The sequence below is a fragment of the Sturnira hondurensis genome, unplaced genomic scaffold, assembly GCF_014824575.4.
Source record: "Sturnira hondurensis isolate 20B ecotype Veracruz unplaced genomic scaffold, ASM1482457v3 Scaffold0004068, whole genome shotgun sequence".
Taxonomy (NCBI): Eukaryota; Metazoa; Chordata; class Mammalia; order Chiroptera; family Phyllostomidae; genus Sturnira; species Sturnira hondurensis.
In genome coordinates, this window is record NW_028076699.1 from 8,118,702 (window position 1) to 8,146,212 (window position 27,511).

At 38.4% G+C, this 27,511-nt stretch overlaps 1 protein-coding gene across 1 annotated transcript in view; it reads left to right on the top strand.

Annotated features, from left to right (window-relative positions):
• LOC118985015 (BEN domain-containing protein 5) overlaps positions 1–27,511 on the top strand; it is a 1,089,084-nt gene that overhangs the window by 89,217 nt on the left and 972,356 nt on the right. The window contains exon 2 of the mRNA XM_037043322.1: positions 2,507–2,629. Coding sequence (XP_036899217.1) covers positions 2,507–2,629 — 123 coding nt within the window. The remainder of the gene's footprint in view (positions 1–2,506; positions 2,630–27,511) is intronic.

The window sequence follows — 27,511 nt, forward strand, 5'->3', positions numbered from 1 at the left end:
GGGCAACCCTGGATGCCTGTGGGGGAGGGGCCAGAGAGGGAACAGTGCAGCTCCCCTGCTTGGCTCTAGCCCCACTTTCCACGAACTCTTGTGTGAGACTGGGAGTTTCTCCCACTGTGGCAACCCCTACCATAGTCCACAGTCAGCTCTGAGTCTCAGTTTACAGTTCAGCCAGCTCTTCAGGAGTGGTTTGCCACCTTGCCTTGGGTTCTCTCTGTTCTTACCAGTCTGGTTGATCTGGTTGGTCGGGTTGACTGTTTCTTTAATTCCTTGGTTGTCAGAGTTACATGCAGTTTCTGGCACTTCTGGTTGTTTATTGGTTTTAGATACCCTCCTTTTGGTTATTTGAGGAAGTAAAGGGTTTCTACCTACATCCCCATCTTGGCTGGAACTTGGCTTCAAATTTTTTTAGTGTTACTTTATTTGTGAGGGAGAAGGCTAGGGTGATTGAGGCTATTTCATCAGTGTTCTGCTCTGTCATGAACGTTTGTTCTTCCCTGGGTACCACATTGAGAGATGGCTTCTCTCAATGCTTTTGTCCCTACTTTAGGATTAAATTGCTGATGTTTGTAATCTACTGCTTGGTATCAAATCTTGGTGTTGAGGAAGTAGGAATATCTCTATTCTCCTGGTGTAGCCTTATTCTTGGGCAGGCCTTGTATGTTCTGGTCTTGGAGTGGAGTTTTTAAAAAGCACCATCTTTTTCTTCTTTTAACTCTGTCTTGAATCTTTGATATGTCTTGTGTGAGACAGAATTTTCTACCCTTTCTCCAGGGGTAGGAGACCTCTAGTAATTCTGATAATACAGTCTTAGGCCCATGACTGTTTCCTGTCTGTCACCTCGGTGAGAAGGGCTTTTTCTGTTGCTTCTCCTCCTCTTGAAGTTGTTTCACATGGTTATAAATTTTGGTATTCTCCCCTAGTGACTGAGACCTTTTTTTTCTTTAGGGAAATGGATATTGGTGGTGCTTCAGGCCTTTTCAATAACAGAAGCGACTCCCTTTCTCCATTCCAGTATCAAAAAGAAAGGCATTTTCTGGTCTACTGCTCTGCCCCAGTCTTTCTTCTAACTCCCTGATGGAGGCCTGGACAGGAGTCTGCCAGTGGGTGTGAACTTCCTTTTGTATCTGTGACTCTCAGGTGTTCTACACTCTCATGTTTCCTGTACACTTGACCTTTAACAACTTTAAAAAAAAATTAAGCTTACTTACTTCTACTTACTGGTGTAACACCCAGCATTTTTTTCTTCTGTGCTCTGCCATAGAGGAGTTGGTGCTTTCTTCCCATCTTCTTTTGATGGGACCTAACTTTTCTTGGATAACAGATTATTGAGTGTCCTAAAATCTCAGTTTTCTGATAGATTTTTAAAAGTTATGATTTTGGTTGTGGGGGATATTTCTTGTTAAGGCAGAAGCAAAGCTCTTTCCAGCTTTCTACATCTTCCATGGAAACGAAACTTATACATCTTTGAAAAATTAAAGCCCCTGGTAGAAAATATTAGTTTGGCCAAAATGTCTGTCTTTTTTTCCTGTAAAATAAAAAACACAGTTTTCATTTTCACCAATATCTTTATTGATTTGGATATTTTGAGTATGTCGGCTATTTCCCACTAATGGCTTCTAGTGAGTGGGTAGAGGCCAGGGGTGTGGCTAAACATCTTCCAATGCAATAATAGACAGCGCCACAGCAAAGAAACTTCACAAACCACTTTCACACATTTGATCAATCACAGCACCTTCTCCATACACTGCATAAATCTTTTTTGTCTGTTTGTTTTTACATTTCTTAAAATAATAAAGCATAACACACTGAAAATGTTGCATATCTTCTTCCATCTTCAATATTAAAATGGCTGTACAAAAATTCACCAATTTTGACAAGTTTTTTTTAAATGCACACTGATATGACAGGTGTCACAATACAATCTAACAAAAATGTTTTGAATGAGATTAAAGACAACTGAGCACTACTAGAGCCATTGTATAGAAAAAACTAAACTTTTTTGGCCAACCTAATATAACTTCTGTCCTAATTCAGTGGTTCTCAAATTATTTCTGTTGGTGCAACATTAAGTAGTTATAATGCTAGTTGTGGAACTATTGCTTGTTTTAAGATAAAGTAATTATATTATTAAGAAATTGATGTAATTTAATGACAGTCTTTGTATTTCAATAGTCATACTAAATATTTTTCATATAATTCTCAGCATAATTTCAAAAAGTGGATTTTAGTATTCCCTCTTTATGGATGAAAGAAAAGAAACTGAGGCTTAAAGGGGTTAAGTTGATTGCATCACGAGAATTAGCATGTAGTACAGGTAGGATCTGAGCCCATATCTTTCTGATTTCAAAATGCCTCTCTTTGTACTCGACTATAAGATATAGTTAATTTCTTGCTGTCAGAATTAGCAAGAGAGGAGGAAAATTAATGATAAATATCTAATTAGATTTCTATTACTAAATCCATTTTGATTTCTGATTAATGTGAGCCAATTTTTTTAAAATAGGCAATGATATGGGAAGTGATGATACCATCGGAGGGAACGTGAGCAAATTTATGGTGCTTCCAGCTGGATACTGTGGACAGCCCAGGAGAGGACATCTTACCTTTGATGCTTGCTTTGAAAGTGGTGAGTGTGCGAAAGCCCTTTGCTTCTGAGCTTGTCTGGTGAGGGTTTTTTAGACTCCGGTTCCACCTAACCATTCAGTGAGATTCAACCCATTTAATATTCTTTACTCCCTGAGCCTCATGTTCTGCTATGAAAGGTGAATAGTAGGTATAATGAATATGTTGAAAATATTAGTGAGGAAGGTAACAAAATTCACATGTGTATATATTTGTGTGTTTGAAGGGATATGCCAGTTCTCTGAACCTTAAAAACATTGGTTGTTTATACCAGCAATTGAAAACTTGTCTATGCAGAGTTTTGCTCTTTATTTTATGTTGTTTTAGTTTGCTAGGGCTCCCTTAACAGAGAGCCACACACTGAGTGGCTTAAACAACAGAAATGTATTGTCTCACAGTTCTGGAGACTAGAAGTCTGAGATCAAGGTGCTGGCAGGGTTGATTCATTCTAAGGGGTTTGAGGAAGAATCTGTTTGAAGCCTCTTTAGATTCTGGTGGTTTGCCGGCAATCTTTGTTGTTCCTTGGTTTGTAGGATATCACCTTGATCTCTGCTTTTACTTTCACATGGTGTTCTTTCTGGGCATGTCTGTCTCAACATACTCCTTCTTCACAATCTGAGGTACTGGGAAGTTAGGACTTCAACATGCGAGTTTTGGGGGAACATAATTTATCTTATAACATAGTACTGTAGTGTCTTTCCAGTCAGATATGAGCACTTTCCGCATTGTTGGGAACAGTGTTTCTACTGTGAATGTGGTAGTTGCCTTTTCCAGGATTTCCTTAGTGCTCAGAAAATACCTTTTGATTTTTTTTTTAAACCTCAGGTTAAGGCGTGAAAGTTCTTTACATTAATAACTCTGTGAGAGTAGGAATTATCCTTATTTTAAAGATTAATAAACTCAGCAAATGGGGAGTATTGGTTCATTTGGATAAAGTATATTGCCTTCACATAAACACCCATAATTTTTTTCCTTTCCCAATTATAGAGTATGTAAAGTGCCTAGCACATTGTCTGGCCCTGAGCCGGTGGATAAATAATGTTTTTCTTATGAGAAATAAAGTCTGCACGTCACATATGAATTCTCCTATGAATCTCTGATCAGATTTTTTCTACAGACACCTCTCTGTAAGTATATTCCCCCTGGGAAAACAGCCACACTACTCTTATTTTATTTCTCTAGACACATTCGGCACTTTTTTTGATTTTTTTTTAAAAAAACTTCTTTTGTTCCCTTGTATTAGTAACCTGCTTCAGGACAGAATCTGAGTCTGATTAATCCCTGTTATCCCACAGAACCAAGCAGAGTGCTTACAAAATTAAGCACTAAATTAATACTGTATTTATTTGTTGAATGAAGTAATTGGAGCAACAGAAAGATGGGGAAAGATTAACTTTCGGATAGCTTTGATGAAAAAGTCGTATTTAATTGCTTCTTATTCCCTAATCCTCCAGATTCTCTGAAGTTTTCATACCTTTATGGATGCTGTTCTTTCTGTGCCCCAGACCCTTTTCTCTACCTGGTAAAACGTTGTTCAGACTCAGTCCAACGTTTCTTCCTCTAAGAAACAGTACCCCTCAGGCAGGTTTAGCTGTCTTTATTTCCATATTTACAGGCACTTCTTAAGTTCTTCTATGAGAGCCCTTATGCACTGCAGTCATTTGGTTGTCTTTCTTTTTCTTTATCACTAAAAGTTCCTTGAAGTCAGTGATGGTTTCTTATTAATTTTTTTCAGCACCTTGTGTACTGTCAGCCATACATAATACTGAGCTCAATAAATCTATTAATAAAGAGGGAGGACAGATAGTGAACAGAATAATCTTCATAAAATGACAATTTAAGATTAGTAAAATATTTTCACATTTAAATAAAAATTTAACATTAATAGCAATAGAAATATTAAGGAGAAAAATAAATAAGAATTATCACTTACTTATTGCTTGCCAGACATTGTCATAAGTGATATACGTAGTCTATCTCATTTAATACTCACAAAACCTTCTGAGGTATTATAATCCTTGTTGTAGGTGAGGAAACTGATGCTCAGAGATGTAAAGCTATTTACTTTGAAATGCATGACTGAAAAATGGTGTACCTGAGAATTTCCTGGCTCCAAAGGCTGTATTTATAACCACTGAACATATTACACATAAGAAATACAGTGTAATCTTATCATAGGTCAATTTATGACATATGAATAATATATTGCTGAAAATTATTCTTTAGGTGGTAAGACAAATAGGAAAAGGTTTTGTAATCAAGAAAAATGGGACTTCTGCCAAGATGGAGGCGTAGGTGGAAACACTGTGCCTTCTTCCACAACCAAGTTTGAATACAACAAAGGTTTGGAGAATAAAGGCGCAGCGAAAGAACAGAAAACTGAACTATATGGAAGTCCAACAACAACGAACCTTTAAACCTGGAGGGTTGGGCAGGAAGGATCCCCTGACCCAGGTGACCCAGGCACGCAGGCAGCCAGGGTAGCATCATTGACCCAGTGAGGGTGTGGAGCAGGCTGACCTCGGTTGCACATTCTCGGTTGCACATTCATGCTCGCAGATAAGCCAGAAAAGGAGTGAGCAGTGAGACAGACCGAGAGGCCCTGGTGGCGGGAGGAGGCAGAGGGGATCGCCATTGCTTTCCTTTGATCCCGCCCCCATATACAGTGTCACAACCCAGCGACTGGGTTGCCCCGCCCTGGTGAACACCTAGGGCTCTGCTCCTTTTAGTAACAGGCACCAACAGTTCAAAATATGCCTCAAGAAGAACTCAAAGCCCCAGAGCCGATAACTCTAAGTGACCAAGAAGTAGCCAGCCTCTCAGATGCACAGTTCAAAATACTGGTGATCAGGATGCTCACAGAACTGGTTGATTATAGTCACAAGTTAGAGGAACATATGAAGGCTAAACTAATTGAAACAAAGGGAAATGCACAGGGAAATCAATAGTGATGGAAAGGAAACTAGGACTCAAATCAAGGGAGTGGACCAGAAGAAAGAAAGAAAGAACCAAACAGAAAAATATGAAGTAACAAGAATTCAAAAAAAATGAGGAGAGGCTTAGGAACCTCCAGCACATCTTTAAATGTTCCAACAACCGAATGATAGGGGTACCAGAAGGGGGAAAGAAACAGCCACGAGTGGAAAACTTATTTGAACAAATAATAAAGGAAAACTTCCCCAGTCTGCCAAAGGAAATAGACTTCCAGGAAATCCAGGAAGCTCAGAGAGTGCCAAAGAAGTTGGACCCAAGAAGGAACACACCAAGGCACATCATAATTACATTGCCCAAGATTAAAATGAAGGAGAGAATCCTAGAAGCAGCAAGAGATAAGGGGACAGTCACTTACAAAGGAGTTCCCATCAGACTGTCAGCTGATTTCTCAAAAGAGACCTTACAGGCAAGAAGGGGCTGGAAAGAAGTATTCCAAGTCATGAAATCCAAAGACCTACAGCCAAGATTGCTTTATCCAGCAAAACTTTCATTTAGAATGGAAGGACAGATAAAGTGCTTCTCAGATAAGGTCAAGTTCAAGGAGTTCATCATCACCAAGCCCTTATTATATGAAATGCTAAAGGGACTTATATAAGAAAAAGAAGATGAAAAATATGAACAGTGAAAGGACAGCAAACACACAGTTATTAACAACCACAGCTAAAACAAAAGCAAACCAAGAGGACAGCTAGATCAGGAGTGGAACCATAGAAATGAAGAACACATGGAGGGTTAGCAACAGGGGAGTGGGAGGAGGAGAAGTGGGGAGAAGGTATAGACAGTAGGTAGAAAATAGATAGGGGGGAGGGCAAGAATAGTAGGGGAAATATAGAATCTAAAGAACTTGAGACATGTGGTTATAAACTAAAGGAGGGGGACGGTGGGGAGGGGGTGTGCAAGGTGGAGGGGAATGAAGGGGGGAATAGAACAACTGTAATGGTATAATCAATAAAATATATTTTTAAAAAAGAAAAATGAAAAATTTTCTACCTGTGAAACCATTCAAATAAATACTATGTTTTATTGCCATATATGCAATTTGAGTATTGTTCTGTGATTGATATGAGTATATATTTATTGAATATGAAAAGAGCACTATAATTTATACTTCTAATTAATTGTTTAGCATGAGAAATTTAATGTGTTGTTTAAATTGCTATAGCAAGGACACTTCTGGTCAGGATTGAGGTGTAGGTAGATACACTGTGTCTCCTTGTATAACCAAAAGAAGGACAACACAATTTTAAAACAAAAACAACCAGAACTGACAGAAAATCGAACTGTATGGAAGTCCGACAACTGAGGAGTTAAAGCAGGCACATTCATCCACATCAGTAGGAGGGGCGGAGTTGGGCAGCTGAGGGCAGAGAGGACTCCCAGCAAAGCAGCGGCTGGCAGGCTAAGGTGTGTAAGGCGGTGGCTGGTGGACCCAGCAAGACTGTGGGTTGTGGAATGGGGCCCGGGGCATGGCACACAAGGCAGCTGGTGGACAGAGCAGTCCCACATTTGTGCACAGATAAACCAGGGGAAACTGGGTAGCAGGACAGATTGCACAACCCAGGGGCCCAGCGTGGGAAAATAAAGCCTCAAAACACCAATTGAAAACACCTGTGGGGGTTGAGGTGGTGGGAGAAATTCACAGCCTCACAGGAGAGTTTGTTGGAGAAACCCACCCACTTGGGAATTAGCACCAGAAGGGCCCAGTTTGCTTGTGGGAAGCAGGGGAAGTGACTGAAATCTGTCAGAGAGTGGAGCAAGTGCCATTGTTCCCTCTCAGGCCCCTTCCCCACATACAGCATCAGAAACCAGCTACGTGGGTTACCCTGCCCTGGTGAACACCTAAGGCTCCACCCCTCACTATGTATCAGGAATGTCAAGACCAAAAAAATGGCTCAAATGAAAGAACAGATCAAAGCTCCAGAAAAAAATACAACTAAGGGATGAAGAGGTAGCCAATCTATCAGATGCACAGTTCAAAACACTGGTGATCAGGATGCTCTCAGAATTGGCTGAATTTGGTTGCAATTTAGATGAACAAATGAAAGCTATGCTAAGTGAAATAAATAAAGGAAAATGTACAATAATGATAGGAAGGAGACTGGGACTCAAATCAACAGTATGGACCAGAAGGAAGAAAGAAACATCCAATCAGAAAAGAATGAAGAAACAATTCAAAAAAATGAAGAGAGGCTTAGGAACCTCCAGGACATCTTTAAACATTTGAACATCCAAATTATCGGGGTACCAGAGGGAAAAGAGGAAGAACAACAAGTGGAAACGTAATTTGAACAAATAATGAAGGAAAACTTCCCCAGTCTGGTGAAGGAAATAGACTTCCAGGAAGTCCAGGAAGTTCAGAGAGTCCCAAAGAAGTTGGACCCAAGAATGAAAACACCAAGGCAGATCATAATTACATTAGCCAAGATTAAAATGAAGGAGAGAATTCTGGAAGCAGCAAGAGAAAAGGAAGCAGTCACCTACAAAGGAGTTCCCATAAGACTGTCAGCTGATTTCTCAAAAGAGACCTCATAGGCAAGAAGGGGCTGGAAAGAAGTATTCCAAGTCATGAAAGGCAAGGACCTACATCTAAAAGTGCTCTATTTAGCAAAGCTTTCATTTAGGATGGAAGGGCAGATAAAGTCCTTCTCAGATAAGTTCAAGTTAAGAGTTCATCATCACCAAGTCCTTATTATATGAAATGTTAGAGGCATTTATCTAAGAGGATAAAAATATGTACAGTAAAATGACAGCAAGCTCACAATTATTAACAACCACATCTAAAACAAAAACAAAAACAAAAACAAACTAAGCAAAAAACTAGAACAGGAACAGAAACACAGAAATGGAGATCACGTGGAGGGTTAGCAACAGGGGAGTGGAAGGGGGAGAGAGGGGGATAACGTGCAGAGAATATGTAGCATAGATGGTAGCTAGAAAATAGACAGGGGAGGGTAAGAATAATATAGAAAATGTGGAAGCCAAACAACTTATATGTATGGCACATGGGCATGAACTAAAGGGAGGGAATGTGGGTGGGAGGGGGTGTGTAGGGTGGAGGAGAGTGAAGGGGAAAAATGGGACAACTGTAATAGCATAATCAATAAAATATATTAAAAAATAAATTACCTTAGCAAGGAAAAGGTTCAGTGAAAGTATGATATGGATCACTTATTTGCATACTATTTCAAGACAATGAAAATAAAAAATTAAAGCTTTTAATTTGTCCCTCCAGTGGAATTTACTACATTTACTTATGTAGTCTTTTTTTTAATATAATTTTTATTTAATTCTTGTTCACGTACAGGTTTCTGTCTTATATTCCCAACCCTGCCCGCCCCCCACCCCATGTACTTATGTAGTCTTAAAAATGTAATATTTCCTTTTGATAAAAATGGGCTTCATTCATGGCTCATGTACCATGACTACATTAGAAGTTAGGATTTTTAGTTCAATGTCTCAACCTAAACTTTTCTTTTTTTAGATGTCAAAATAGATGATATACTTTGTTTTTTAACTTTATGAGGAATAATTGATAAATATAATTCCATATATTTAAAGTATACAATGTGATGATTGGATATATGTGTATATTGTAAAATAATTGCTAAGATCAAGATAACTAACACACCCTTTACCTCACATAGTTAATGTAGTTAATTTTTTTGTGTGAGTGGTGAGTGCTTAAGATGTACTCAGCAACTTTCAAATATACAGTACGATGTTATTAACTGTAGACACTATGCTATACGATAAGTCCTCACTTGTCAATTCGTTCTGTTACTTGAGGCAAAATGACTTACAATGAAATGAATTTTACTCTAGGCTAATTGGTTTAAACAAGAGTTCCTGGCCTTAGTGGGAAAAGCTTTTAGTTTTTTCCTGTTGAGTATGATGTTGGCTGTAGATTTCTTGTATATGGCCTTTATTATCTTGAAATATGTTCCCTCTACTCCCACTTTGCTGAGTGTTTTTATCATAAATGGGTGCTGTATCTTATCAAATGTCCTTTCAGCATCTATTAATATGATCATGTAATTTTTGTCTTTCCTTTTGTTTGTGATGTATTACATTTATTGTTTTGCAAATATTGTACCATCCTTGCTTCCCTTGGATGAGTGCTTCTTGATCATGGCATATTGTCTTTTTAATGTATTGCTGGATGTGGTTTGCCAATATTTTGTTGAGGATTTTAGTGTCTATGTTCATCAGTGACATTGGCCTCTAGTTTTCAATTTCAACTGCTGGGATTATTCCCTAAGAATCCTGAAACACCAATTCAAAAGAACCTATGCATCCCAATGTTCATAGCAGCACAATTTACTATAGACAAGTGCTGGAAACAGTCCAAGTGCCTGTCAGTAAGTGAGTGGACCAAAAAACTATGGTACAATTACACAATGGCATACTATGCAGCAGAAAGAAAGAAGGAGCTCGTACTCTTCATGACATCATGGATGGAACTAGAGAGCATTCTGGTAAATGAAATAAGCCAGGCAGTGAAAGACAAGTACCATATGATCTCACCTATAAGTGGAACATAATCAACAAAAGAAACAAACAAGCAAAATATAACCAGAAACATGGAAATAAAGAACAAATGGAGAGTGACCAGAGAGGAGGGGAGAGAGGGATAATGAGGGAAAGAGTGGGAACAGTTGTCAGGGAGCATGTATATAGGACCCATGGACAAAGACAACGGCAGGGGGAGGACTGAAGTTGGGAGGTGGGGGTGGGTGGGGCAGGAGAGAGTTGGAGGGGGGGAATGGGAACAACTGTAATTGAATAGCAATAAAAAAGTTAAGTTCCTATGTTATCTTGTCAACATTATAATGAAATGACATCATTTAAGGACCTCCTGTGCATTAGCTGCTCAGAACGTATAACTGAAAATGTGTACCCTATGACCTGTACAGCTCATTTCCCTTTTCCTCTAGCCCCTGGCAACCACAATTCTATTCTGTTTCTGTGAAATTGGCAACATTGAAGCATTACTCACAATAGGCAAAATATGGAAATAACATAGATGTCCTTTGGCAGATGCATGGATAAAGAAAATGTAGTGTATATACACAAGGGAATATTATTCAGCTATAAATTGAAGGAAATCCTGCCATTTATGACAGCATGGATGAATCTGGAGGGTATTATGCTAAATAAACTTAAAAACAAAACAAAACAAGATGCATCACAGTAAAATACCAAAAAACACAGGCTTTAGTTTCAGATGGACCTGTGCTGGTATACAAACATTGGCACTTACTGTTTATGCCATGTTGATATCACTTAAAGTTTACTCATCTGTAAAACTAGGAAAATAAAGAACAATTATTGAATTATTATGCAAATTAAATTGACATAGCACAGCATCTGGCAATCAACTTCAGGTAATAATTCTGGCACAACTTCTTTCTGGTTCATCCTCTGTAATGCCTCCAAAGCTGAAATGGAAATCATCTGATCATATTACTTTATTGCTTTAAATCTTTCATGACTCACTTGTCCTCAGGGCAAAATCCAAATGCTTTAATTTAACAATATCTTTGTTACTGAACAAAAAAGCAGGTTCAGCTGCCTGTCACCACAAAAGCCAAAGTCGTGAGGTAGATGCTAGTGCAAAAGGGAAGAAAGAGTTTTATTTAGGTGCTGAACAACACGGGAAAATGGCAGATTCCCCATCTCAAAGTCCATCTCTTCAGCAAGACCAAGACAAATAGCCCGTATCCAGAGTTCCTGCTCCATTTTAAAGTACAATACTTGGAAGCATCTATTAGTACAATACTAAAGTACAATACTTTGAAGTATATCTAAAGTACAGTACTTTGAGGCATCTGTTAAGAGGCCATTAGTCCCCATCTGGGTATCTTAGTTTGTTTCCTCGTTGCTGTCTTTTCAGGCTTCCTCTGGGAGCCTGTGTGGAGCCTGCATGGACATGGGCCATAGGGCTGCTGTGGCTATAAGGTCACCTGCTCCTACATGACAGAGCACATGAACACACTGGTGAGCACATCACCAGGTAGTTGAGAGAGGGAGGCTCCCTCTTGGAGGCAGTGGACCACGTGGCTGCTGAGGCCATGTGGCCCGTGGAGAGAACAGATGGATGAGTCCACTGTTGGAGTACATGCATCGAGCCAGAGAGTGACGGTGCTTTCTTCCCTTGGGATTATATATTAGCTTGAGTTGAGATGTACCAAGTGCTTTCCCAAAATGAACAATCAACTTTCTAAACTTTTGTGGGCTTCCGTTGGATCCACTGCCCAACGAATCCTTTCCTTCCTCGGGCTAAACTGACAGGCCTCTTTGATCCAGCATCCCCACTCTGCCCTTTTGACTTCTATGGCACTATGCCTTCCCCCGGTCCCACCCACAACCTGGTAAGCATGGAGAAGGGCTTTTTTTCTGCCTGGTTATCTTGCTAGCTTTTCTCACACTCAGTCCAAGAACTTCCCTCTGCTACCATCTTGGCTGATGGGGGAGTCTCCCCAGTGCTCTGGACAGACTGTCTACCAGTAACATCTTTAACATAACATCTGATACAAATTTTCTCCTTATTAATACTATCACTTTATTCCTGAATATTCTATCTTACAAAGCCATTATCTCTTTTAGAGAAAAAAATAGCACATTTAGAAGAAAGCAGCATAGTTATAAAATATAAAAGTGTTTTACCATGTTTAGGATTTCTTTTGGAGAAATATTGGTAACTATGAAACTGTAGGTGAATAATTTAATTCTGTTCTTTGTTTCTAACTCTTAATTAAAACAAAGCTGAACTTTTTATAGTAGTGTCTTCAATTTTAAAAATAATTTCTGACCTCTTTACTGAATTATATCTAATATACCGTATTAGGTATGGTTGTGTATTGCCATATATATTTTTCTCTTTCTTTTCCTCTACCTCCTCTTTGAGGAGAAAGTAAAGTATTTCACCCCCAAATAACTTTCCTCTAAGAATTGTGACCTTTTCTACAGTAATATTCCTAAACCTAAAAGCCTGGGAAAGACCCAGTTGAAGAGGTGGGAACTGTATTTAATGAAATCTTGATTGCACATCTCTTCAACTGCTCTTTTCAGATCACCTCAGACACTGCTTTGAAGGGGACTTGCAGTACACATAAACCATCTTGTGCTTTAGTAGTGATAGAACTGCAAGAAGAGGGGACACATCACATAATTAAATATGGTTGATTGAGTTTGGTTGTACCCCTCCTCTTTCCAATAAAGACTTAAGGTACTCACTTGAATGATTGCAATATGTATGTGTATCAGTTTAAGATATAAGACATAGTATTTTTTAAAGTGATAGCCAAATGTTTAGAATTTTCTTTTAATTTTTATTATTACTGCCTCCCAATTCAATTAAATTTTTATGTTAATTGGGATAACTAGAATGTTATCTGTTTTTACTGTTTAACCTCCATAAAAGAGTCCTACTTTGATAGTATTCTCCAAGTATTGAAAAATCCATATAAATTGTGCATTGTGATACAGCTTTCAAATAAACTTGCCTTTTGAGGGTGTGGGAATATCTCGTGCAGGTCATCTGTTTGCTGTTAATTCCATTTGCCATCCTTTCCCATTCTTCTCTGTATGGTAGGGGCCTACCTCCCTGAAAATGGCACTTGCCAGGCTCCCTTGACATCCAGATTCTGGCTAGGGTCAGCTAATAGAAGGCTCTAACAGGAGTTGAAGGTCAGGAAGAAGGGCGAAACCTGAGTATTTTTCCTCCTTTCTGTTTTGTGCAGCATGTTCTGAAGTGGCTACATCTCCTTCATGCTTTCTCAGACAGCCCCTTCCTTGTGATTCCAACTTTGTGGGGTGCCCTTGCTCCCAGAATACTGTGGCCTCCCGCCTTTGCTCCTCTATCCATGAGTGTAGCAGGGACTTCCTGCTGCTGTTCATCTGTGTTGACCCACTCTCACCTGTTCAGTCTTTCCGCTCTCAACACTCTTGCAACTGGTTTTCTGATGAGGGTGTCCAACCTGCAGCCCCTGGGCCGCATGCAGCCCAGGGTGGCTATGAATGTGGCCCAACACAAAATCATAAATTTACTTAAAACCTTTTTTTTGCTCATCAGTTTTCATTAGTGTTTGGGTATTTCATGTGTGGCCCAAGGCAACTCTTCTTCTATTGTGGCCCAGAGATGCCAAAAGGTCCAGAGATAAAGGTCCAGAAATACCCAGTTTGGGTATTTCATGTGTGGCCCAGAGATGCCAAAAGTATTATTAGCACCCCTGCTAATAATACTTTTCTTTCATTGAATTGCTGTGCATGACTTACCTTTGATTGACCCATGCCTTAATGGTGAAGGCGAGGGGCCTTGTGCAGTGATTCCTTGAGGTTCCTGTAAATGGTGAGTCTAGATCTTCAACTCACTACCTGCTGTTGAGATCTTCAACTCACTACCTGCTCCATAGCCCAGGGCCAGAGTAGTCAGCATGATTTGCTGAACATTTGGGGAAGTTCTCTTTCAATGGTCAGAGTTAGCACTGCAGGATTTGTGTTGCCAATCTGGTAATTTCCTGAGCTAGGTCATGCTTAGTTATTTTATGCCGCCTTGGTAAGTGAGTTGTACTCTTGACCAGATTTTTACATTTTGAAATAGAGCTTATGGGTGCATTCTGAAGGGCTGCCCAGATTTTTGTTTTGGGGTCTGGTTTGTATAAAAATTCAAAAATAAACTGCAATTATGTAGAAATATTATCATGTTGTGATGGAATATTTTTGGCCCCCTGCTGAGTTTGTGTCCTATGGTCTGCTCTGGAGTCATAGACATTGTTTGGTTTTGAGAATGTGCCCATGTGAATTCACTTCACTTTCCGAGTTTGCACTTTTTGGGGGGTAGTTATCATTTACTTTAAAATTCTTTCTCCTTTCGGAGAGGGCTGAGCTTTTGAATAAGTGAAAGTGTCCCCCTTCTCTTTTACTGCTTGCTGTGTAAAGTAAGAGGCTAGAAGCATGGTGGTCAGAGAGTTCTGCAGAGCAGAAGGAATTAAATCTCAGCTCCACCATTCATTAATGCTGTGACTTGAGCAGGTCATTTAAACACAAAGCCTCAGCACATCTTTAAAATAGATGTAACAATATTTACATTACAGGATTGTTGTGTGGATTGGAATTACCATTAGCCTAGCAGATAGTCAGTGGTAAGTACTGAATTTACTTCCCTCCCTGCAAGGAGGGAAGTAATTCATTTCTGTGTGTATGGATGGGGTAGGATGGGTTGGGGTCTGGTGAGTGTGGGAAGCTTTTGTGAAACTTTATAGAGGAGACAGCATTTTAACTACACCTTAATACTCTTCCTGGCATGTTTTTCCAGATAGCATGATTTTCTCCCTCACTTCAGTTATTTATTCAAATGTCATATTTTCAGTGAGGCCTGTCTTAGCTACTCTGCTTAAATTTTCAGTGCTTTTACCCTTTCATTGACTATTTCTCTATATGCTTTATTTTTTCTCCTTAGCATTTACACTAACATAATATAAATTTTACTTATTTATTTAAATTTTAACTTGTTGTCTGTCTCCTCTACTAGAATATAAACTTTGCAAAGGTGGAATTTTTCTTTCTTTTTTTCCCTGGTGCCCAGAACATTGCCTGGCATAGGTGCTCAAAAAATATTCATTAAAAGAATTAGTGTGAGAATGAGTAGAACTGTACAAGGTGAAATTAATTATACATGCATTTATTGTACTCTTATAATTATTGGCCTCAAATTATAAGATGCAAAATTGAGGAGTTTAGCATGCCTATATTGATTTATGGAAAACAAACACATATTCAGCAACCTTACTTTCTTGAGAGTATTACCGAGAACTTGGGTGAGTCAGGATGGGGCAACTTTTGATTAGCCAAAATAATTGCTACAAAATATTCATGTACCTTACTCCATGGAGTAGATATCTAGGATTCATTCCTTTTTATTTAGACAGATTCTAACTATCTTGATAATGTGGGTTTTCATCTCAGGAAATTTGTGGACAGAGTGGAACCTGAGAAGACAGGAATGCTCTTTGCTGAGAAATCAAAGTTGACAAGCCAATGGAGGGGAGGAAGCAGAAAAATATAAAAATAAATAACAAAATGTAATCATACAACTTTCTAGATATCTTTTTTTATTATCAGTACAAGATTGTATTATACTGATAATCATACAAAATGTAATCATACAACTTTCTAGATATCTGTTCTTTATTATCAGTACAAGATTGTATTGTACCGATAATCATACAAAATGTAATCATACAACTTTCTAGATATCTGTTCTTTATTATCAGTACAAGATTGTATTTATCATCAAGATCAGTTTAAATTACATACATGATGATTTTAGGAATATTTTCAGTAAAAATAGAAATATCTCTATATACCTATTACATCTTTGTCCTTATAGTCTGGTTTGTATCCTCATACTCCAACAAGATCATTCTCTGAAAGGTTGCCAGGGACTCATTTATGTAATTTTGTGGTCTTGTCTTAGCTCTTGATTCCTCTGCAGCACTTTGAAATGCTTTTCCTGTGGTCGCATTGACTATACCATCCTCCTCCTCCACCCCCATTTCTGACTGACCTGTCTTGTTTTCATCTACACATCTACCTACGGAATTCTTTAAGATTCAGCTCACCCATCTTAATCTTTGTAAATCTTCAGTATCACATCTAATAATTCACCATCCATCCATCCATTAAAAATTACTATACCCATTGAATATCCTGAATTCATTGATTTCTTTCTATCTGCTTCCCTCATTCAAACCATCTGTCGTCAGGAACAACTGCTTCTCTTGCTCCCTGTACCCACGTTCCATCCTCACCACAGCGTCTAGAGTGATCCTTTCAAAACTCAAATCAGATCCTATTTCTGTCCCATTTAAAACGTTCTATTGTCTTCCCAACAAATTTAGTATAAAATCCCGATTCCTTGACTACAGTGATCTGGCCCTTGACTACTTTTCTGACTTTACCTTGTGCCATTCTCACTCTTCCCAATAAGGCTTTAGCCACAGTGACTTTCTGCCTGTCGGTAGAACAGGACGAATTTGTTTCTGCTTTTGACAGTTTGATTCTGCCTTTTCTTCTTCTTGGAATACTGACCACCCCCGCCCCCCTTCTTTCACCACTATGTTTGCATATTGACATTCAGATCCTAGCTTACCTATTGCTTCCTCAGAGAGGCCTTCTCTGATTAGCCCGTCTAAAGTAGCCACCCAATCATTCTATCATATCATCTTGTTTTTATTCTCTTCCTGTTCATTTACTTGTTTATTTATCTGCCTCCCCTACAGAAAAAAACAGTCACTTGATCTATTTGCTTTATCACCAGAGCCTGACATATAGTAGGCATTCAATGGCTATTTGTCAAAAGGATGATTGGAGTCTGTGGCAAGTACCGTGGGTATAGAGATGATAGTGGTAAGTAATTTGTACTACAGTGCTTGTTAGCCTTTCCTAGGTCACAGACTTTTTGGAGAATCTAATAAAAACTGGTAATTCTCTTCCAGTAAAAATGCATTTATATGCATGTAGGAAAAATTTCCTAGAAATTAGAATGCTTGGTTTCTTGAGTACTGTGTATTAGCCACCTTACTAGTGTCCCTGCCCTGTTAGAAACTTTGGGATACATTTTTATTAAGTCGCAATGTTGGAACATAATAAATATACTGGTACAATGGTTCTGAAAAAACTATGTGTGCTCAAGAACTGTTTTTTTTAGTTTCCATCTTTATGGCTCTGTGTATAATCTTGCTGTGCATGACTTATGTGAAGCTCATGCTACATGCAGTTCACTACGTGAATTTGTCAACATTTAAGCTTGTACCCTGGCTTATACCATGTTCAACTGAATACACCAATCATGAGTTTGGATATCAAGTGGTTATTAAAGTCTAATGCTGTACTTGTTTTGTAGTAGATCTGTAATAAACAGTTTGTAGGCCAGCATCAGTCTGTAGGCCCAATTTTGAATAAGCACAGTTTTGGAGAGTATCATCAGTCTTGAACTCTTTTCAAGGCACCAATTCTGTATCTAATCTAACTGATTGTGTCTCTGACTAGATGTTCTATTGGTATTTTAAACTGGACATCTCCCTAAACCAAACCTATCATATGCTAACTTCAAAAAAGAAAAGCTCCTTTTACTTTTTTATTGTTGTTCAAGTACAGTTGTCTCCATTTGCCCCCACCACTCTCCCCTACCCCACCTACCCTCAGTTTCAAAATTCTAACAGCTTCTTTCTATCCAGAGTCATTGTCATTTTAAGCTTTTCTTTGTCTCTCTACCCAATTTTTTGTTAAATCTTGTTACTCCAGTTTTTCTTAACCTGTATTTCATTATCACTCTGTTAAGGATCTTTTTTACACATTTTCTTTTTCTAATTCCCCCAAATCCCCACAACATTTTAATATTACAGATATACTGCATAACTCTTTATGTAGTTCAGCTTTTCAGAGTGCCACAAATCACTGTAATATCAAAAATTTACCACTCCAGATACTACCCTTGTTGAGAATGCATGCTTTATATGTATGTTTCTTCTTATGCATTTTCGTTTTCCTTCTTCAATATTAAATCTTTGTTATTTTGATTTTGATCATGATATCCTCTTTGAGAGTTCTTTTTTACATAGTTATTAAAATGAGATCCCTCTGAAGACTTGCACACAGAGCTGCTTTTCAGTGAAGTTACTTTTACAATCCTCTAGCTATATATGTCTTTTCACTCTTCTAATTTCCCATACAACCTTTTTGATATTTCTATTATGGAACATAGATATTTATTATTTTTTGCAAGCATAGGCCTCTTGTGGGCAGGAACCATGATTTCTTCCCTTTTCTTATAATGGCTAGCTTTTAATAGGTACTTAAAACATCCAGGAATGAATGAATCAATGACAATTGTCTAAAAATAAAAGGGTAGGTACTAAAGTATTTGTTAAGTTTCTACTCAACTGAAAGTCCTTATTCTCTTTTGGATGAGTGAGATATTTTTCTGAAGTCTTCTGTTCTATCTCTATCTTTGTTGTCTATACAGAAATAGAGTTATTGGAGAAGAGATAATGGAAAACTGATGCGATTCCTTGCCTTATCATTTACTCAAACTTATATTGGATGGCCTAATATCCAGTGGGTAGATGGATTAACCTGGCTTAATACCTTTATCTTAATTTTCAATTTGTCATTCTATTCGTAATTTACATATCAACCACAGAACATTTGTATTTGAAGTGTTTCTTAAATATAGTAGAACATGTTTGTTTAAAACAAAAGTGTTGGAAGAAATAATAGGGAAGATTTCACTGCAACATTTAGAAGGAAATGCTCAAAAACGACAAAGTCTGTCCAGAAAGTATCCATCCATGTACTATGAAAAATAGAAACATTTATTGAAGGAGATACAAGATACAAGAAACCTTACATATAGGACAGTTACACCTCAGTTCCCTTCCAAGTAGGCACCTTGGGACCTCACACAGTTCTCCAAATGGCCATTAGCTGCCCCATTGTATCTTCGTGAATCTTGTCAATGGTCTGAAATCTCTCCCTTTTCAAAAGTGATTTTAGTTTTGGGAAAAGCCAGAAGTTGCAGCACACCAAATCTGTAGGGAGTCTGTAGGGAGTCTGAGTCACCTGGGTGATTTTCTGATCTGCCAAAAAACTCTAGAGGAGCTATGATGCATGAGCAGGTGTGTTGTCATGATTGCCAATCATGCCAATCACCAGTTGCCCATAGCTGGGCAGTTTTCATCATGTTGCATCTCTCAACTGACATAGAACGTTGAGGTAATAGTTCTTATTAACTGTTTGGCCTAGAGGGGCATACTCATAATGGACAACACCTTCCCAATCAAAAACACAGTTTACATGGTCTTGATCTTTCTGCAACTTTGCTGTGCATTCTTCGGGCATGGGGAACCAGGTGACTTCCATTGCAACGGCTGGGTCTTTGTTTCCAAATCATACTTATGGCCATGAACCCACAATTCATCTCCAGTTATGACCATCTTGAGGCAATCTTGTTCATTAAGAGTGGTTTGAATTAAGTCCTTAGCAACTGCAGCACGATGTTCCTTCTGCTCTGGTAGCAGAAGCTGCGGAATGAATTTTACCACAACATGTTCCATGCCAAGGTCTTGTGTCACAATCTTGGACATGGTAGATTTTGGAATCCCCAGATCAGCTTCTAGTTTTCACACTGTCAGTCACCCATCTTTGTTGATTATAGCCTGTGCATGTTCAATATTCTCAGGTGCCCTGCTTGTTACAGGTCTTCCAGAACATGAATCACTTTCACCAAATTTTTGACCATCTTTGAAGCATTTCTACCACACTTTTATTTGCACTGCACTCATTGCATTGTCCCTGAAAGACTTCTGAATCATCCGAATAATTTCCATGGAGGAATGTTCAAGCTCAATGCAGAATTTGATGCAGATTCATTGCTCTACTCGCTCAGTCATTTTGAATGTGATTGTACACATGCTCACATGCACAAGTACACATGCTCAGTCAATGATCTTCACTGCCCCCACTGACTAGTACAGTGAAGTTGTCATTGTTCATGCATGCTCATTCCCATCCACTCTCCTTGGATGCCAGGTTATCTCAGTGTCACACGAACCATTCTTATTATATTAACAGTGGCTGGAATTTTTATAGACGGATGATGTTCAAATATTTTATGGGGAATGAGATCATGCTCCCAAAGTGGTAACAGGTACATTCCCATCACTCACCTCAAAGGGTTTCAACTTACTGTCCTATCTGACTGGTTAATTGCTTGTACTTGGCAATGCTCAGGTTGTCATAAATAAGCCAGCAAGTAAAAGGACAATATTGAATAACTGAGAATGGGCTAAGGTGTCTGAACACAGGCTTTGAGGTTAGGTAAACCTTGGTTGAACTCCAGATTTACTTGCCGTGTTCAGTTAAGCAAGTCACATAACTTCTCTGAACCTCAATTTACACATTTTCCTTTTCCTAAAATAGAAATAAAATGCTTGTCCTAGTTTTGGTCCAGAATTTATAAGAGGCCGTAATAGATGAGAAAACACTTTCTGAGCCATAAAATAATATATAAATATTAGGGATTGTTACAATTTTTATTCCATGACAACAAGAAAAGGAGTAAGAGGGAGATGGAGGAGTAAAATAAGGAAAATTAATGTTGTTGACATTTATGGAGTGTTGTCCATGTGTTAGGCATTTGATATATAACCTTTTGTGATCTTCACTACCATTCTATGAAATAGTTTATTATTCTACATACTTTAAAATGAGAAGGCTGAATTTCATAGAGGCTTAGTGTTCTAAGTAACTTTATGTGTCAATTTGTTTGGGTCATAGTACTTAAATATGTGATCAAACATTATTCTGGATGTTTCTGTGAGGGTGTATTAGAATGAGATTAGCATTTAAATAAGAGCATTTTGAGTAAAGCAGATTGTCCTTCATATTGTAGTTGGGCTTTACCTTATAAGTTGAAAGCCTAAATAGGAGAAAAAGACTGATCTATCCAGGGTAAGATGAAATTCTGCCAAGAGACAACCTTCTGACTTAAACTGTATCATCAGCTCTTTCCTAGGCTTTCAGCCTGACCACCTTCATAAAACTACATTATCAGGGACTTCCAGTCAAGATGGAGGCACAGGTAAACATGCTTCACCTCCTTACACAACTACAGCAAAAATTACAACTAGAATACACAACAAAGATCACCCAAAATTTTCAGAAAATTGAGCTGTATGGAAGTCTAACATCCAAAGATCTAAGGAATCTATAGATTTAAAGATGAAGAGGAGGGGCAAGCAGAGGAGGGTTTCACCAAAAAACTGCAGAAGATGTGATCCATGAGTCGATGGGTTGTCGTGATGACGCTGCAAATCACTAGTTGCCCATAGATGTGGCCTTCTGAATCACCTGAACAGTTTCCTCACAGAAATATTATTCACACTTGATGCAAAATTTGATGCAGATTCTTTGCTCTACTAGCTCAGTCATTTTGTATGCAATGGCCACACAATACATATGCTCATTCATGGTGTCTACTGCCCGCAGTGACTAGTACAGTGAAGTCATCAGTGTTCATGCATGTATATTTCAGTCCTCTCCTTGGCTACCAGGTTACATTGATGTCATGTAAACTGTTCTTGTTATGTTAATAATAGCTGGACTTTTTCCAGACAGACCTTTGTATTTTATCTTGGAAGGCTAATTGCATGTATTCATAATGTATTTTGCTCCTCACTGATGGAGGCAGACAATTGAGTTTTCCAGCAGTTGATGGAGAAAGGGTGACATTTATGAATTTGGAGAACTCAATTCTTTAGGAATAGTCAGGAAAATGTTATAGACTTGAAATTGGGAGTTAAGTATATTTGTTTTCGGAAGGATTTGGCCTGTTTGTATGTTGTGAGTGTGGATCCTAGTTCATGCACTCCACAAGAAATGTCAAATTATTTTAGTTTATTTAAATCAAACTCATCTGATCCGTGGTCTCCATCTAATTGGGATTTTGGAAAATTCAGTTTCCCTTTTTATTTAGGCTCTTTCTCTTTCCCTAAAGTGACAAACACTCTAAGATTTAGGCAATGAGATAAGACCTAACTGATTTTGAAATGTCTGGGAACCATGACATCCTCATCATCCAAGCCCATGCAGATCCTTGAAAATGGAAAGCCTGACTGCGATTAGGAAATGGGGGTTTTAATGGGGACCTTTGCCTGGATCTGTAGCTCTAGTGCCCATAGCTCTTCCTCCCTAGGTGCCCTGCACAGCTATTTCCCTGCTGAGGACTGATAGGGGGCACTTCTTCCTTCCACCACTTATTGAAACCTTGACTTCTGTCATTTTCCCAGCGTGGGATATTATTTATTTCCTTCTGTTTCCAATTCAAGTCTCCTTTTTCTACTAGCATAATCCTAGCTAAGGTCTGGAAGAGAAGTGTTGGAAGTATCTTCACCATTTTATTGCTTCACAAATCTCTGAGGCAAGAGAATTAGAAGGGCCTGGAGAAGAGTATGTATATTTTTATGTGTATAGTGGGGGGCTGAATTCAGTGTGGGAAACACAGAGTGTGGAGTATCATATACAAAACACCAAAACAAATCACAAATCTCAATAAATTATTTTGTAAAAGCATTTACTCAGTGCGGTATTTTTTTCTCATTCATAGGTTGTATTGCCCAGGAATCAGAAGTCCTGGCTATATTATGTATATGGCCTTGAGTAACTCACTTAACTTCTCTGAGTATATGATCTAATCATTAAAATGAAATAATTTAGCTCATCCTACCTAGTTTACAATATTGTTATTACACACAAATGATAGAAGATAGGGAAAATGGTTTTTGTTAATATACTCTGAAACAGGGGTGTCCAACTCATTTTCACGGGGGGCCATAGCAGCCTCACAGTTGTCTTCAAAGGGCCGAATATAATTTTAGGACTCTATAAATGTAACTGCTCTCTCTGGACAGAAACAAGGTGCCAGGCCCAGGGCGGAGGGCTGGGTTTGACCCATGGGCCTTGTGTTTGCCGCCTGTGCTCTAAAATGTGAAGGTTTTTGATTTGTCAGTTTGTGGCAAGAGAGAAATTTCTCAGTAAGTTTTTAAGTCAAAAAGGTCAAGTAATTTTAAAGTAACATAGAAACCCTTGGAAATTATTACGAATAATTTTTAGTCACATTGTATTGAGCATAATGTAATATGGCCATGTTTCTTTTCTTTTTTTTTTAAAGCCTCACCTGAGTATATGTTTTTAAATTGACTTGAGGGAGAGAGAAAGGGGAAGAGAGAGAGACAGAGAGACATCAAAGCGATGGCTGCCATGGGATGATGCTCCACCAACTGAGCCACCTGGCCAGGGCAGCCCTGTTTATTTTCAAGAGGGTAAAAAGTAGAATTCTCCAACATGTTCTGAAAGTGAGCAGAATATGAACAGTCAGGGAAACATCGGTCATCTATTAAATGTCAAGCACTACAGGAGAAACATTCTATACCTTACCTCTAATTTTCTCTATAATTCCATGAAATCGGCATCATTCTCCCTGTTTCAGGTGGAAATCTGAGGGTCAGAATTTAAGTAGTGGTTAGTAAATGACAGAGCCACTAGGATTTAACCTTTGTCTGATGCAGGGGCCTGGATTCTTTCTACTGCATTATACACTTCCTTTTCTCTGAAGTTTTGTTAGCCACAGATGATGTGGAATGAAAGATTTAAGTTTAGGGTAATAATTTTTAACTGCTCAAAAAAAATAACAACTAAAACTGGGAGTAAGGAGCTTTGAGTTTATATGTCTGAGTCTTGTTTTTTTATTCTGTATCATGAAAGAATTTTGGGCTGTGTTTTGGGGGTTGGTAGGTGATCTCTAAGGTACGGGGATAGTTAATTTTATCTGCCAACTTAACTGATCCATAGAGTGCCCGGACATTTGGTAAAACATTATTTCATGGGAGTCTATGAAGGTGAAGTTCAGATTAACATTTGAATCGGTAGACTGAGTAAAGCAGGTCGCCTTCTCTAATGTGGGTGGGGCTTTTCTAATCAGTTGAAAGCCTGAATAGAACAAAAGGGCTGAACCTCCCCTGGGTAAAGGATAACTTTACCTACCTGAGTGCCTGGAGCTGGAACATCAATGTTTTGAACTGAAGCATTGGTTCTTCCTGAATTTTGAGTCTGCTTATATTTGAGCTAGAACTACACCCTTGGCTCTCCTGGCTCTATGGTTTGCTAACTGCAGATTTTGAGACTTGTCAGCCTCTATAATAATGGGAGCCAAATGCTTATAATAAATTTATTTCTATATACACTCACACTCACACATACGCCATTGGTTCTGTTTCTCTGGAGAACCTAATACAGGCACAAACAACTTTGGGATTTTGTGATGATGAAAATCAACAGTAACAATGAAGAGCTGCTATTTACGAGACTCATTTATTCTTTCAGTCAGCATTTTATGGAGGATCCTTAATGGAATTTTTGCATTGACATTTACATGTGTCTTATTACATGAGTATTAAGTAGTTGTTATCGCTAGGAAGATAATTGACCAAATGTTTAATTTTTTTTCTGAAAATGCTGGCTGCCAGTATTGATTAATGTCATTGCATTTCTGGCATCATTTGGCTTACCTTACCTAAAACAAGTCACAAAAAATAAAGAATGGAAAGATTGATTCTTTTCTAAGTTTTATATTTTCTCCTGACAACTCCTCTGCAACCCCAGGCATAGATTAATGAATGGAGTATGCATAGAGTGATACCGGCTCACATATATGACATTACTCAGATGTCTCAAACTCCGGAAAAAGCATGTGAATGATTTATGGAATTGATATTAATCTCTTTCCAGTAAATGCATTACTTCAGATACATGGGAAATTGATGTTACTACTCTAATGCCAAATTAATTTCTTTCTTGCTGGATCAGCATTGTAAATGGAATTAGATGTTAACCTTTTATATATCTAAACAGAGTAAAATATGGGAAGCAATTTTGTAAGTAAAAATTGGATGCCCATCGCTGAAGGGAAGGATATGTGTTTTTCATTTGTTTGTTTGTATGTTTTCTTCCTGGGGTTTGTGGATCCTGGGATATTGGGTGATTTTTAAAGTATAACTTAATAGCAATTAGAAATAAAATAATTATCATTGGATCTAAACATTTAACATAGTACTGTATTTAACAGCGTAGCAAGTGAGAATTACATATTATTAAATATCCCTAAAATTCTAGAGAACAAGACTAGTTTTCAAAGGAAATTTTACCCAAGAATTCTCAGTCACTATTAAACAAGCATTTTTAACCCATGCATATAGGGCATAAAGGAAACTAGAAACTTGTCAGGCAGTCTCTTCCTTTTTCCATATTTGCCTGTGCCTGCATATTCTCGCCTATTTTGTTTGCTGTAGCTTTCAGTTGCTATAGTGTTGACTTTGTCCTGATGAACATATTCTGGTAAACTCAGTCTTATGTATCCATTCCTGTTATCAAAAGGAAAACATTACTAACTCACCTTGGGTCTGGTCAGTTGTGATGAAAGAAGGTGATTATTGGTTACCTGTGGTTGCCTTTTCAGGGCTGTGGGTGGGACAGATTCTCTAATAAGGGACGGTAGGTAGTGAGGAAAAATAGACATCTCTAAAACACTTGGGCCTGCAGGTCTGCTTTGGTTCTTCCAGGTTGAAACATCTCTGATTTTGTGGAACAGCTACTACACATACCTTTACCTTTCTCATTCTGACTTCCTACAGTTAGATATACTGCTGATGGCCCTTGCTTTTCATCCCAGTATGCCTCATTCCTCAGCCAGTCTTGACCAGTGCAGTGTCAGAGTTGTGCCATCTAGCCTGATTATCTCACGTACAAGAGACAAACCCTGGTCATTAGTGTACAAGTTGTAGCTTTTCCTGCATTGGTATAGTCTGGAAAACTGGATTCTTGCTTTATAGTTCTTTTTCTGTGACATAATTTTACTATTCACCTGGCTTTGTGTCTTAGAATTAGTATCCCTTTAAACCTGGAGTATTGCCTTGAACCCTTGCCCTCTCAATAGGAATCTGGGCTGGGAGGCTTAATTTTCACTACTTCTATACTCAAATTTGCTTATTAGCTTCAGCTGAGATCCAGATGTGAATAGATAAATTTCCCTGGACCACTCAGTGGTAAATATGCTTGATCTGCCTTACTGTCTGCAGCCTAGATCTTTTGGAACCTTTTTCAGCTGAAATTATGCTTCAGCATCTTGTGCTTTTTGGGCACTGTACATCAAACTTCCTGGCTGCCCTCGCTGTGATCACTCTCTTCAGACCCAGCTCTGGATCCTGAAAGCACACTCTAATTGTGACAGTATGATTCTAGTTGTATTTGTAAAGTGGTACAGGTGAGAGTTAAGGATAGTAGTGTTAGAAATTAGGTGTTTAGCTTTCCTAAGAAAGGGCTGCTTTTCAATATTTTTACACCATTTGTTATTATAGAGAATTTTGATTTCCTGGGATTTCTTTCTTTTTTTTATTTTTTACTTTTTATTTATTTTTTTAAATATATTTTATTGATTATACCATTACAGTTGTTCTATTCCCCCCCTTCATTCCCCTCCACCTGCACCCTCCCCCCCTTAGTTTATAACCACGTGTCTCAAGTTCTTTGGATTCTATATTTCCCCCACTATTCTCACCCTCCCCCCTATCTATTTTCTACCTACCATCTATGCTATTTCCTGTGCCTTCTCCCCCTCCCACCCCCCTATTTCTAACCCTCCATGTGTTCTTCATTTCTATGGTTCCACTCCTGATCTAGCTGTCCTCTTGGTTTACTTTTGTTTTAGGTGTGGTTGTTAATAACTGTGTGTTTGCTGTCCTTTCACTGTTCATATTTTTCATCTTCTTTTTCTTATATAAGTCCCTTTAGCATTTCATATAATAAGGGCTTGGTGATGATGAACTCCTTGAACTTGACCTTATCTGAGAAGCACTTTATCTGTCCTTCCATTCTAAATGAAAGTTTTGCTGGATAAAGCAATCTTGGCTGTAGGTCTTTGGATTTCATGACTTGGAATACTTCTTTCCAGCCCCTTCTTGCCTGTAAGGTCTCTTTTGAGAAATCTGCTGACAGTCTGATGGGTACTCCTTTGTAGGTGACTGTCCCCTTATCCCTTGATGCTTCTAGGATTCTCTCCTTCATTTTGGTCTTGGGTAATGTAATTATGATGTGCTTTGGTGTGTTCCTTCTTGGGTCCAACTTCTTTGGCACTCTCTGAGCTTCCTCGATTTCCTAGAAGTCTATTTCCTTTGGCAGACTGGGGAAGTTCTCCTTTATTATTTGTTCAAATAAGTGTTCCACTTGTGGCTGTTTCTTTCCCCCTTCTGGTACCCCTATAATTCGGATGTTGGAACGT